The 14,257-nt window shown below is 44.5% G+C and overlaps 2 protein-coding genes and 2 long non-coding RNA genes across 6 annotated transcripts in view; 2 read left to right on the top strand and 2 right to left on the bottom strand.

Moving 5' to 3' along the window:
• The window catches only part of plxnc1 (plexin C1), a 21,929-nt gene extending 21,761 nt beyond the window's left edge, over nucleotides 1–168 (bottom strand). Inside the window, exon 1 of the mRNA XM_019896368.1 lies at nucleotides 58–168. The gene's annotated coding sequence lies outside the window, so the exon portion shown is untranslated. The remainder of the gene's footprint in view (nucleotides 1–57) is intronic.
• Nucleotides 1–13,331, top strand: part of rerg (RAS-like, estrogen-regulated, growth inhibitor) — a 23,249-nt gene extending 9,918 nt beyond the window's left edge. For 2 of the 3 annotated variants that reach the window (XM_019896379.1, XM_019896377.1), the window contains exons 3-5: nucleotides 8,926–8,982; nucleotides 11,677–11,750; nucleotides 12,286–13,331. In XM_019896379.1, coding sequence (XP_019751938.1) covers nucleotides 8,926–8,982; nucleotides 11,677–11,750; nucleotides 12,286–12,696 — 542 coding nt within the window. In that variant the 3' untranslated portion in view covers nucleotides 12,697–13,331. The remainder of the gene's footprint in view (nucleotides 1–8,925; nucleotides 8,983–11,676; nucleotides 11,751–12,285) is intronic. The other variant, XM_019896378.1, reaches the window with a different exon arrangement.
• LOC109531856 (uncharacterized) lies at nucleotides 501–2,100 on the top strand. Its single transcript, XR_002171260.1, has 2 exons — nucleotides 501–987; nucleotides 1,025–2,100. It is a non-coding gene; the product is annotated as an uncharacterized LOC109531856 (long non-coding RNA).
• Nucleotides 8,920–10,635, bottom strand: LOC109531854 (uncharacterized). Its single transcript, XR_002171258.1, has 2 exons — nucleotides 10,430–10,635; nucleotides 8,920–8,993 (listed from the first exon to the last, which is right to left on the bottom strand). It is a non-coding gene; the product is annotated as an uncharacterized LOC109531854 (long non-coding RNA).
• Nucleotides 13,332–14,257: the final 926 nt, after the last annotated feature.

Here is a 14,257-nt window from a genome sequence, read left to right on the forward strand (position 1 = left end):
CGCTTTGCTTTTCTGAAGGCCAGACGGCAGAACAAAAACGAAAGGAGAGCGCCAAACCTGCGCTGGCTTGGTTTCCGCGACAGTCATCCAGGGGGGGCACGCAAGCCAGGCGAAACCGCCGTAGAAATCTGGGACAGACAGACAGACAAGAAGTACACTTCCAATCCAAACATGATCTATATCATGCTTTATGAAACGGACGTGTAATATGGCTGATGACAAACTTGGATTCAAAATTATCCAGCAAGAACGAAACCGTTGTCGTTTGCTAGCTCGGGAGTTTTCCCAGCCACTCCCTCTAACTTCCGTTAACAACCCAAGCTAAAGCTAGCTCCTCCCCTGACATCAAACGAGATTTGACAACACCATTGCTTCACACGAATTACTACTTTCCTATTCGACGGGGACTTGGTGCCATCTTGTGGTATTTTAGAGGGCACAAAAAAATGCAAATAGATGAGGGTCCACATATTATTATTATTATTATTTAAAAATGTATTCTTCATTTGTGGACAGGACGGCGTTCACTGTAAATCTTTGCAAACGTCGCACTGTTATTTATAAGGGCATCAATTTGACGTGAAAAAAAACTTACGGAAGAGTTGCGCCGGCAGTTGTACCCACTGTTGTGACGGGAAGGCTCCACTTTTTCATCTGCACCCGCTTATTTGATTCTTCCTGCACCTTTTTTTTTTTTTGCAGTACTAAGATTTCTTACCCTCCACTCTTACTCGCCGAGCATTTAATATAAAAACGATGGCGGTGATTGTCCCCCGCCAGCCAGTGGCGGGACCACTGCAGGAAATGACATCATTGCACAATCATCAATTAAGTGAGAGGATCTTCTCAGCCATGCGGCCATTAGCTCCTGCATGATCAGGATGCAGAGTTACGAGGACGGTCCCGTCGGAGCATCTGCTTGACTCCGAGCCTTCATCAGAACATTCCTCCCGCCGTAAATAACGCGCGGAAGGCAGCGCGCGGCATGTGAAAGGGGGGTGAGGTGGGGGCTTATCGGCCATAGCGCCAATTTGACTCGATTTGGAAACAATCCCGAGTGGCTTTCAGAGTGATTGGACGCGCGTCTGCCGCCGAGAATGCGAAGTGCTTTTTACGTGGCATTCATGAGTTGCGTAAGAGCTTCCCCGAACTTCGGGTCGCGAGACGGGGCGGAAAAAAATCCGAGACGGCGCTTTCATAGTTTGCGCCTGACTGGCCATTTGGGAGCAAAATTCAATTCCATGAGGGTGAGTGATTTTAGCGACAATAGCTAACGATGCCATACGCGAGATGATTTGACAAAGCTGCCGCTTGGTTACCATGGAAACATTTGCATTGCCTATTTGCATTGCATCCGCTGTATAAGCACCGCAACGGTTGTCAAATCTCAAATTTTGATCCTTGTGCCTGACTATTTTTATTTCTCACTATGAAAGACGCCCAAGCTTTATTAGGAGCCCTCGACAAAGCCTCTGGAAAAAAAAATGACCTGAGAGAATCCTGCAGGTGCCTTGCCACTCTGTTACTTGCAGTTGATGTGGAATAATGATTATGTCACCAGTAGGTGGGCTTTTGGAGTGGGATTATATTTAGCGCAATCCTCTGACTGTCTTGGCATATTGTGAGCTCGCTGCGCACACCGTTGTCATCATGACGTCGAATCAAACCAAACCGTTTTCAGGGAAAAAAAAAAAAAAAGATTCGGAATGAAGTCAACGGAAAGCAAATCTGATCTGAAGAAACAATTGATTTCTAATTATATTGATTTTGATTGAAAAATAGGATCATGTGGCAAGGAGAAATCAAAGAATCCAAATTCTTATCAGGTAGTGACGCCATTTTTTTTTTTTTAGGAAATAAAGTGAAAAATGAGGACTCTATTGATTTTCAATGACATCCAATGTTACCAAGGTTTTTTCAGTTTTCTTTTTTTTTTTTTTTGTGCTTATCAATCACGGCTTCATCGCAACTGCAGACATGATCCAGGAAACATTAGAAATCCCCAAACGGGTTGTCTTTCCGACTTGTCAGCCGACTCCATGAAGGCGTGGCCCCTTGGCTCACCTTAAATGGCGCTTGCCATTGTTGGAAACAAAAGATTCCAAAAAAAAAATAAAATAAATCAACAAATGCGACGCATAAGCCGAACGCCCTTCCTGTTGAAACCCTACCGAAATGCGAGCTCTGTTTATTGCATTCCCCCCCCCCCCCAGAGGTGTGAAATCAATGAAAACTCCAGTGTCCCATTTTACAGCGGCCTCGGAGCCCTTCCGAGACCTCGGTTATTCTCTGCCTGCGGAGCTGCTCTAAAAGCACGCGGGAGAGTAGTTGGTCTGACTTTTTCCTGGACTCGTATCGCAATAAATACACAAACATCGGAACTGTGTATTCCAACCGAGTTGTATTGGAGAAGCGGGGGGGGGGGCGAGGTGGGTTTTGTGTACCGTCAAGGCATTCAAGCCGCGCTCGGAAAAAGTCAAAGTGCCAAAGCTCGTCAAATACCGTATTGGCCTGAATATAAGACGGTGTTTTTTGCATTGAAATAAGACTGAAAAAGTGGGGGTCGTCTTATATTTGGGGTCTAGACATTATACCCATTCACGACGCTAGATGGCGCCAGATATCATTGACGCGAATGCTGAACTTGACTCCCCGGGCCAAAGTGAAGCCCTGCCACGAAGAATAAAAATAAAAATAGCGGTACCACGAAGAAGAAAAATAAAAAATAGCGGTAAGAAAGAAAAGAGAAGAAACTATTAGCAAGTCCTTTGCCGCAAACTCTTTTCGGTGTGTCATCGTATTGCCAAGTGCTTTCTCACTTTATGACCGTCGACGAGAAAAACACAAATAAACACGTGGAGATGGTTTCTCAATTTTGTGGGGGCGGTTGGATAACCATTTCTGATCATTTTCAAATTAATTCCTAATGAGTTGTACTTCCTTGAATTAAATACAGTGCAGAGTGTTCTACTACAAAGGCTGACCTCAAACAAGCGGTACATTTTGTCCAGACAGCGCCATCATCACTCATGAGCGACGACATGTTGACTGTTAGCTTGCGTGTTAGTGTTGCTCCTGTCACGTTCTACATCCCGCGTCTCCTCTGACAATGAGGAAAAAAAAAAACAGTCCGACGATCTGATAACGGGAGCGGGACCTTACTCCATCTCCATTATATTTTGGCTTTGACTCCCAACAACCTTTCGACATTGTGAGACGTGCCGTTTGCGGTCGTAGGTGCAGACGAGCCGCGGGGGGTGGTGGTGAAAGGAACGCTGAGAGCTCACTGACAGGGAGCAGGGGCCCTGACCCCCTGTTCAGGAAGTGTCTGTCTTGCTTTTGAATATGATTTGTCTGCCTGTTTCTGGAGCGTCATCGCGACTCGGAGCAAGGTTGCATCTCGACGCTGTCTCCGCCGCGGAGAAAATGGACGACAAAAAGGATGACTAACTGATGAAAAGGGATGTTGAGTTCAATGCCAGTGGCATTAATTGAAGCGCTTCCTGAGGATTTTTTTACAAGAACTTGCACTTCAAAAGTCATGTTCAAAACTGCTACATCATAAATCATTACCGCAGGGCCATATATGATTAGCACAGGGACATATATCATGACCGCAGGGTCCTATGTCATGACCGCAAATCCGCCGCTTTGTTGCGACACGGTTCAGAAACGCTGTACACCGCCCCTAAAAGAACCATATCTGTTCAACAATGCACTTTTTACTGTCTTTTGACTCTGTAAATCTGTGTCCAAGCGTCGTATTTGGATGCAACAGGAAGTCGATGACTCAATGGTGAACGAGCTGAAATTTGTGTTATTTTCCTTTTCATCTCCCTGGTTACTATCTCAGAAATTGCATGGAGAATAACAAGGCATTATTTTGATCGCGGCTCAGGAAAAATTGTTTTCATTGGAATTGCTGTTCAGGGAGAGTCTATTAAATTATTCGGAATGACCCCAAAAAACACTTTGATGACTTTCAGATCGTAGGATGCCATAGTTTGACGGCAGCTCTGTTTCAAACACGCAAAAAAAAAAAAAAAAAAAAAAAAAAAAAAAAAAAAAAAAAAAACCCTACCGTATTTTCCGGACAATAAGTCCCAGTTTTTTTTTTTTTTTTCCATAGCTTGGCCGTTGGCCGGGGGGTGGGACTTATACTCTAGAGCGACTTATGTGTGAAATTATACATTATTATATCATTTCACGTTATTTTCACATTAAACCGCAATGGGGCGCTCTAGGCCTGTGTTGATGAATCGACGGTGAGTCTGATGGATGCGACGTAGATTTGCAAGGCCCACAGAATTTTCTGTTCTAAGGCTATTTAAACATGTGACCTGTCAGAAGAAAGGTGAGACTCTTCTTTCAGCAGAAAAAAAAGTTTGTTACTATCTTTCTCCGTTCGTTGGCAATCAGCATTAGTAAATTGCTAAGTTTTATGGAAAAGGCCGATTTTCTTCAGAAATCCTTTTTGTAAAAGCATGCATTTCAAACAACTGGTGGACTTTTGCACCACTGCCACCTGCTGGCCATTTTTTTTTTTTTTTTACCATTTAACATTACAGTCAAGCCTGCTCCTTCAGTGAGAAGTTGCATCAGACTCTCTTGCACCCTCCCCCATGAAAAAAACGTGATTGATGCCTTTAGACGTCATGGGGAGGCGGGGACTATGCATTAATTGACGCTTTTAGATGTCAAAGGGTTTGAAATTAGTTCAAAGTGACACAGAGGAGGAAGATTTCATTGGATTTAGTGATTTGGAATGACACTGAACACAGAGGAGGAAGATTTCATTGGATTTAGTGATTTGGAATGACACTGATGGCTTGCTCAACTTGTTAGCGTGATCTTTATGCTACAGTTATCAGAATAACTCGTAATATGTTCCGTGAACATACCAGGCACATTCTCAGTTCGTTGTTGATGCGTCATGTAACGTTAGCATAATCGTACACTTATTCAGCCTGTTATTCTCTACTTTTATTTTTATTTTAAATTGCCTTTCAAGAGGACATGTCTGTTCTTGGTGTTGGATTTTATCAAATAAATTTCCGCAAAAAATGTGAATTATACTCGTGTGCGATCTATAAATGTTTTTTATCGCACACTTATTCAGCCTGTTGTTCTCTTTTTTATTTTCGTTTCTAGATAACATGTCTGTACTTCTTGTTGAATTTTATCAAATAAATTTCCCAATACAGCAAGCCGTATACTCTCGTGTGACTTATATATGTTTTTTTTTCTTGTTTGTAATGCATTTTATGGCTGGCACAATTTATACTCTGGAGTGATTTATAATCCGGTAAATACGGTAATTAATCATTTCGGTGCTTGTATACTAAATCCACAGAAGCCCTTCACAGCAAGACATAATGCTTATTAGTGGTGGTTAAAAAGAAAAGAAAATAGCCACGGCTGTGCAACTCCAGGGAACGTCCTGCATAGTTTTTCGTTTGTCATCACTGGCACAATGAACTCAGCGACAACCAATTTGCAGATCAGGGTTTACAGTTCCAAACCATAGTGCGACAGAGACTGCACCGCTCGGTGGAAACTTGGTTTTAAATGCTCAGCTGGCCTGTCCAACAAGACTCCAAGCGACGGAAACACAATCGCCCGCGCAGTCCGCTTCAAGCGCCGCGAGTCTGCTCGCCCACGAGCGGTTTTGTCGTCAAAGCAGCGGGCTCATCGTCATCTCGGGACGCTGACGCATCCTTTTTGCTTTGCTCGCAATTAGTTTGAATATGGGGACGGTAACGTGATCGGGAGAAAGTCTTCATCTCATCTTTCCTCTTGACATTTCGGGATCAGCTCTCGACAGCCTATTAAGAGACGCAGAATTGCCAAAGAGTTTGTTTGCTTGCTTGCCATCTTCAAAACTGGAGTCAACGCAAGGAAGAGTGTACGCTCATCACAAAATATGAGCGTGATGGCTTCCAGGTGACATTTCAGGATGCACCGAAAATTCACGTTAACCTTTCCAGGTGATCTTAATTTAACCTTCTCTAAACATTTCTAATCGTGAAATGTGTTTGTGCTCTTTGCATGGCTTGCTGTTCGCTCACTAGGAGCTAAAGGGCAAAAGTGACAAGATGTTTAATCCAGGACTTGGACCATAAATTTGTATTACAGTCCTATTGATCCTATGGGTGAAATGGTGACATTGTGAAGCTTCAAAAGGGATGTAAGAGCCATATTGACTTTCAGGGACAGCCGTTACTACAGTGGGGAGCTTACCATGTTATCATGTTACCATTATTGGTGCATGAAAGGATTGAGATCATCCTAAAGTGTCAAACGTCAATATCCCTTTTTTAAAATCTCAAGCGTCCCCCTCATTTCTTTGGCTCTTTCAGTGCCTGCCCCTTTAAAAGTCCATTTCATGCGTGCCTCAATATGTATGGCCTTTCGAATGGGCTCCGATTCCGCTGCGGCGTGAACTAAGGGCCATTGCTTTATATTAACAGTGCGCCACACAAGTGGAACAGGCGCGGTTTCATTACAGTATTTTCCAGCAGCGCTGTCATCACACAGTCGGTGAATTGCTCCCCCCCCCCCCCCCCCCCCCCCCCCCCCTTCGCCCTCCCCCTTTGTGATGGAATCAGACTGGCGATAGCGTGCACTTGTTACCCTAGCGCGATCCTTTAGGGAATCTGGGCCACGATGTCCATATTAAGGCCCATTAACAAAAGGCTCCTCTTTTCCATGCCTATACATTTTCTTCCCCGTGGCGGTGAAAAAGGGGGGAGATAATGTTACGTCCTAATGAGCGGCGGACCTCACACACTCTCGCTTGTTCTGCCTCGGTGGAATCCAGGCCACTGCAGCCGGGACACGCAAACGCACGCGCGGCGGTCATAATATTAGGCACACCTGCTAATGAGATCCAATACGAGCACGGCGGTTTTGAATGAGAGCATGCTAACGGCAAAATGAGATTCTCTCGTGTCGAATCTGTTGTGTGGGCTCATGAAATGTTTCAGGGGGGGTTGGGGGGGGTCGCATCTTTCGTCAACTCTTGACAAATTGAGAGTACAAGCAGTACTGCGATGAGTTCCATACGAGTGTAATGAAACGTGGCAGAGGCACTCTGGCCCAAAAAAAAAAAGAAGCCTTTTTTTTTCTTAACCCGTCCCTTTTGGCTCCTTAGGAGCTGAAAAAATAGGCCTGCTCATAATGGATCTTTTTCGTACCTGGACGCATGGAGTCAAGTGGACCTCTCAGGGTTCTTTCGGAGTCACTCAGGCACATGACAGCTCCTGCAGGGGAGACGCGGTGAATGAAAGCGTGAGCACAATGCCTAAATGCTGTGCAAGGACTGGAAACAAACAAGTGAGATCATATATGGACGATGAATTTATTTCGAGTAGTCGTACGAGTATTTCGGAGCATATAATCAAGAGGAATGGTCATGCAGTACAATGTCATGGTCCCGTTTGGTCTGCTTGAAGCCAGTGAGGTTGCCCCCTGCTGGGCCTTTCGAGGATGCGCGTGTCTCATTTTTTTTTTTCTTCATTTGTCGTCGGAAAAAAATTTAAAAATTAAAAATAAAAAAGTCAAGCATCCTTGCATTTTGACAAAACAACGTCCCTAAAGTCTTGCGTAGAGGATGCGCGTGTCTCATTTTTTTTTCTTCATTTGTTGTTGGAAAAAATTTAAAATTTTTTTAAAAAAAGTCAAGCATCTTTGCATTTTGACAAAACAACGTCCCTAAAGTCTTGCACGCATGCATTTCGGTGGCATTGGATAGAACCCTTGTCCCTCCGAAATCACAATTTTTTGGTTCAGTCATTGAAATTGCGTCGTCATCAAGCGCGAGCCATTTTCATCTATGCATTTCGGTGGCATTGTCCCTCCAAAATCACAATTTTTTGGTTCAGTCATTTAAATTGCGTCGTCATCAAGCGCGAGCCATTTTCATCACTTCAGACTGGACAATAATTTGTCAAGCTTCCATTTCGGAAAAAGAAAAAAAATAAAACTGCTTCATTTCAATCGGTGGGTTATTTACCATTTGGGCCAAACGACGCAAAGTGTAACCGTTATGCGGAGGGCAAGAGCAGCTGGCGAGACAAATAACAGCGCCGCCATAGCGCAGAGCATCTCAGGTCATGATGCAAAGTTTGGCCTTCGCTCTCGGCCTTCCTTTGCAAGTCGAGGAGGCAAAATAAATCAATGAGGCCGCTGCTCGCGTTTTCACGATTCGGCTGTGCAGCTGTGACCCGAACAGCGGCGGGAGAAGACATGTTGGCAGACCACCATGAGGAAAATGAGTCACTGGGCCCTTGGGTGGGTGTATTTCTTTTGCAACCAACCGCGGAAATGAGGGAACACCTGAAGGTGGTCTGTCTAATTCTTCAGAAGGAGTTCCAAAAACCAGTTTGGCCTCTTGGCTTGTTGTTTTTTTTTAGCTGAATTGTTGTGAAAAGTCATAATGGGTAGGACATATTGGAAACGGAACCTCGGACACGGAAGCCACTTCATGAAAAGTTGGTCATTGGTGGACCGACTGTAGTTGCCGCACTATAAGGCGCACCTAAAAGTATTCCATTTTCTCAAAAGCCAACAGTGCGCCTTATAATCCGATGCAAATTCTATATGGATCAATATTCTGATTTCTTGTCCTTGGTTACAGCTGCAGCGGTTGTGAAAGATCTATGTCAGTAAAGCTGTATTGTATTGTACTCCTTTTAGCGTCGCTCCATCTTGTGGATGCATAGCGCAACCGCATCTACTATTGTAGCGTCTGTTCTTTGCGCCTTATAACGCGGTGCGGCGCCCTATATATGAAAACCGTTTTAAAATCGGCCATTCCTCGAAGGTGTGCCTTATACTCCCAAGCGCCTTATAGTGCGGAAAATACGGTAATTCTATTTGATGGATTTTATTCAACACTTAATCTGACCTGTCTTTTTGTTGCAGCGTTGGTGGTGAGGTTTTTGACTCGACGCTTCATCTGGGAGTACGACCCAACCCTTGGTAAGAGATTCCTATGAGGGGGTAAAAAAAAAAAATCCAATACGTTTTAATTGCACAGTTTATTTCTGTTATTAAAAAAGTCTCATCAGTGCCCCTCAGTGTGCTATTCATGTCAATTAAAGTCTCCCAGTTTATGTATTCATGCAAAAACATAAAAACACAGAAACTATATTAATCCCGCGTACGGCATCGGTGGCAGGATTTCATCGTAAAGTCATCCATATTGCAGTCACAAAACGAACTCCGGTGTGGACTGCAAGTGCTTCCCACAAGAGCAGAAGAGCGGAATGGGAATCAGAGCACTTTGGAGGGTGTCCAAACATGCTGTCAGTTTATCAGTGCGCATGTTGAGTGCTGGCCTGACGGATTCATGATTACGGTGAGCGCTTGCGTTTGGCTTTCTGGGGGGGACAACGCAGATCATCTCTCCCATTAAGCACGCGGCCTGGATGTTGATCCAAATTAGCACATATTTCAGTGTTGCCATTGCGCGTTCGCTGCCAGGAGAACCGAAGGCACCCATGTCTGTCACTGCTAATCAAACTTGAACTCATTTATGCAACCTTCAACTGCGCACATAAACATAAAAAAACAAAGCAGCGACGGGTTGCGCGGGTTATTCCGCGACGGTGTCCCTGAGACAGACGAACATTTACAATTGCATAAATGAAAGCAACAACGATATGAAATAACCACGTTGGCCAACCGTTATTGTACCGGGTCACATCATTGACATTCGGGAAATGTTTTTTTTTTTTTTTTACGGCACAGCACCAAATAAAAATATCACAAAATGTATCCGGTGCCGTCGAAACAACTCCCAATTGTACTTTCTCAAGCTACTCTTTGTAGATGCTCCAAAGTGCCACGAGATGCGGGCAATGCGTCGCCTTGATCGGAAAGTAATTGGTGTCAAGGAAGTACCGTATTTTCCACACTAAAAGGAGCACTGGATTTTGAGGCGCACCTTCAATGAATGGCCTATTTTTTTTTCAACGCACCGCATTATAAGACGCAATCTACAATGCATCCACTAGATGGAGCTATGCTCAAGGAAACACCAACAGAACGATCAGATGTCAGTAAAACGTATTTAATAAAGCAGCGACACAGTTCACTTAACCAACAGCAAGTTATAACATTGACTTGTTCACGATGAAAACTCTTGCCGCTGCTCTCTTTCCGTGTTCAACTGTGAAACCGATCGCCTTAAGTTTGAACTCGAAATATTACCGTAATGACCATATACAAGTCGCATCGGATTTTAAGGCGCGCTGTGAGCTTTTAAGAAAATGGAAGGCTTTTAGGTGCGCCTTTTAGTGCAGAAAAATATGGTACGTAGAAGTGAAACATCCCGACCGACGTACACGCACACATTTGGGGGAAATCCATCATTCATGTTGTAAAATGAATCTTGAAAAGGTTTGGGGATCAGACTTTGTCTCACCGGGCAGTGAGAGTTCACTCGCACAAAGATGGTGGCGGCACGTCAGGAAAAACGGCGGGCGCTGTCAGCAGCCGACAGAGTGATAGCGCTAGAAATAGGCTCGTCTCGCAGGACCCCAACCCGCAGACTCCTTCTCAGCCTCGGGCCAAACAAATAAATCCCCACGCCGCTGCTGATGCCGCCTCTAACTGACGTCACTTGAGAAAAAGCACCTGGGATTCCGAAAAGGGCGACCATGCCGAGACTTGAGCCGTTTTTAAACTGCATTTTGAAAACACCGGCAACATGACAACAATCTTGACATGATTCTTTTAACCCTTTAAGGGACAGCGGTCACGACAGTGGACGGCTGATCATGTGATCAGGTTACGTGAAAGGGTTAAGCTCCAGTTACACAGCGTCCGATCGTTACATAACGTTCCTCGAGTGGGTTAGTACACACGTGGGGACGAGGCTTTGCATTTGGCTGTTTGGATCGCATCTCGCCACTCAAGCTTAAGACAGGCGGTCCATTAAAGAGACGAGCCCTTGAAGCCCACTGGAAGCTGTTTAAAGTTGTTGGCCAGGCGAAGAGAATGGCGGAGTGTTTTAGTTTTCAGATCTTTCTCTTCAAAGTCCTGGAACTCAAATGGTGGCGTTGGGGGATGGGTGGTAAAAGTGGACGGATGCTGGAAGTCCCTGGTGGGTGCTAGCAAAGTTGAAGTTCGCGTCATTCGACTGGAATTCTGTTATGTTTCGTTCAAGTGGCTATTCTCTCTGTTAGGAAATCCTCTTCAGTCCAAAATTTTGACTCTGCATGATATTTTGGATGACCCTGCAGGAGGAACAAAAAAAAAAACAAAGGCTGATGCGGAAATTATTTTCTTTGTTCCAATGCATGACGCACTTTAACCGCTCAGGACAACAAAAATGAGAGTAGAATCACAAAGAGGAAAAACACTGTCCAACTCCCCCCCACCCCCAGTTGAGCTATTTTACGCCAAATCCCGGAAACATTCTCGAGATTACAAGGCGACCACTGTTTGTACAGATGTGGTTTTACAAGGGGGGTTGAGGGGGGGGGGTCAATTCAAGCAGATAGCTTGAAGTTAAGAACACGGAGACCTGCTTGTTTGCACAGGCCAGAAGTGAGGATGCGGTTATTGCACATCACCGGGAACAGGACGACGTGGGGGTTTATCCTGAATTGCATGAAAAGGAAAAATAAATAAATAAATAAAATAGGATGCATTGTTTGTGCCATACAGAATCCACCTATCGCCATCAAGCCAATATCGATGATGAGGTTGTCACCATGGAGATACTGGACACGGCAGGCCAGGTGAGATTATCGTCCCCGATATACTGGAAACTATTTATCAACTAAATGCATCATTATTTCAAAAAAAAAAAAAAAAAAACTGCCTGGATATGTTCAGTGCTCAAAATGAAACAGTCAAACGCGCAAATACAAAATGAGAACACTCGCAAGGAGCTTTGAGCAGATAAGGTGGTGAGTGAGAGCGCCGGGTCTTCCATCTTAACCCTATAATGCCATTCGTATCATATTTGATACATGCAGTTTCATTATGTAACTCGTTTTTTAGAGTACATTAAATCATCTGTGTCAAATTTGATACTGCAGGTTTAAAATATGATTTTCCCCAAATTTTCAGTTTTTGATGTAAACGACATAATGCTTATAAATGTGATACAACAAATATCTAAAACAAAATAATATGGCAAAAATATTTTTGTGGATTTTGTTATAAGGGTTAATGAACATCTCAGTTCCCAAAAATCGGATTTTTCTGGCTATTCCTTGATGGGTCAGGCATTAAAGGGTTAACATTGTCTTCCTCGTGACTCGTCCTCAGGAGGACAACCAGCAGAGGGAAGGTCACATGCGTTGGGGCGACGGTTTCTTCCTCGTGTACGACATCACCGACCGAGGAAGCTTCGAGGACGTGGCACCGCTCCGGAGTCTTCTTGAAGAGGTCAAGAAGCCCAAGAACGTGCCCTTGGTCCTGGTGGGCAACAAGTGCGACCTGGACCACGTGCGGCAGGTGACCACCGAAGAGGGCGAGCGCCTGGCTGCCGAAATGTCCTGCGCCTTCTACGAGTGCTCGGCGTGCGCCGACGAGGGCGGCGCCGTGGCCGAGGCCTTCCACGAGCTGTGTCGCGAGGTGCGGCGGCGCAAGGCCGTGCAGGGCAAGGCCAGACGCCGCAGCTCCACCACGCACGTCAAGCAGGCCATCAACAAGATGCTGACCAAGATCAGCAGCTAAGGGAGACTGCCGGGAAAAAGCCGCGAGAGGCAAAATAAGACGAGGAAAAAACGTTTCTCATGTACAGTAAATGTTCACTGTTGATTGTCTCCCAAATGGACTGGATGGGACTGCACTAGGTACTCATTTGTCACCAAAAAGTGCAAGATATCATGCCTTTGGCGCCCAATCTCTGCAAATGTCCAATCATCATGAAACCCATTAGAGACAATGACATCCCGAGGGACGGAAATGGACCGCTATTGTATCCCGCTTCTGACTGCAGGTAGCTAATATCGTCACCTCATGGATTCATTCTTACTCACCAGTCCGTTTCCATTTCGCTCGATAAGCGAGTCAGTGCGTAATTCCGATTGGGCGCTCATGACAACCAGGCAGACAGACGGGTCGCTCGCGCTCCGTGTCGTGTCTGTGGGAAATAGTCGTAGACAGGATGTGTGTGTAAAGGGTTACGTCAGCTGGGGGTTGATTAAAAATCAAACGGCGTGATTGTCAAGCCAAAGAAAGACGTAGTCGACTGTCACTTGCCTGCCTCTTGATTAGATGAACTCGAGTTAAAAACAGCGGTGCCTTGAGAGACGAACGACCCGACTTAAGACTTTTGGAGATTCGAAAAATGCTGTTGTTCGGATCCTTAAAAATAAATAAATAAATAAATAAATAAAATGTGACTTTAAGTGAACTCAACTTGCTTATTGAGCAGCAGTTACGATTTATTTTTAATCATCGATGAAACTGTCGATGTTTTCAATTCATCACATCGGAACAACAAAAAAAAAAAAATTCCATCTCCCTTCTCCCAAAATTATTTATTCATATTTTATTTTATCCCCATGCGAAAAAAGAACTATTCTTCCTGAAGCTTACTGAGGAGTTGTTACCGTCTCATTATATGTCTGTCTTGTACCGCCACCAGATGACCAAGGCACGCGCGCCAGAAGGAGCCGCAACATTCAGCAAATTAATCATGAGGCACATACAGGATGGTGATGCCTCCACGGGGAAAAAAAAAAAAAAAAACTCATCATTTAATTGAATAATTAATAATTACGTAATTTTGGGCAGGCTGGAACAGTTTAATGGCATTTCCATTCATTTCAATGGGGAAAGACGATTTGAGAAGGCTTCAAGTCACAAACATGAATTCGCGGAACAGTATCGACCGACGCTTGTATCTAAAAGGCACCACTGTATGTCGTGTCGGAAATCGAACCAAAGCTCAGAATGTCCCGAACCTACGACGAGAAACAATCACGTCCATACTAACATGCATCACGCTCCAGGGGATGTTGTTCTAACAGTATGTAAGCCTTAAGCACTGCTGCTGCATCTTAGCCGACATGTACAGTGAACGTATGTATTAAACCGATGTGTGTGTTTTTTTTTCCAGTATGTGACCTGTCTACCTGTCTAAATGATAACAATTAAAAATGAAATGCACTGCACACTGCTATCTCGCCGCGGACATGTTTTTTTTTTTTTTTTACATGAGTGTGAATGTCATTTGTAGGTGCTCGTGGCGAATTTGAGGGCAGCTGAGGAGGAAAATAAATAAATAAAA

The sequence above is a fragment of the Hippocampus comes genome, unplaced genomic scaffold (assembly GCF_001891065.2).
Source record: "Hippocampus comes isolate QL1 unplaced genomic scaffold, H_comes_QL1_v1.1 scaffold196, whole genome shotgun sequence".
Classification (NCBI taxonomy): domain Eukaryota; kingdom Metazoa; phylum Chordata; class Actinopteri; order Syngnathiformes; family Syngnathidae; genus Hippocampus; species Hippocampus comes.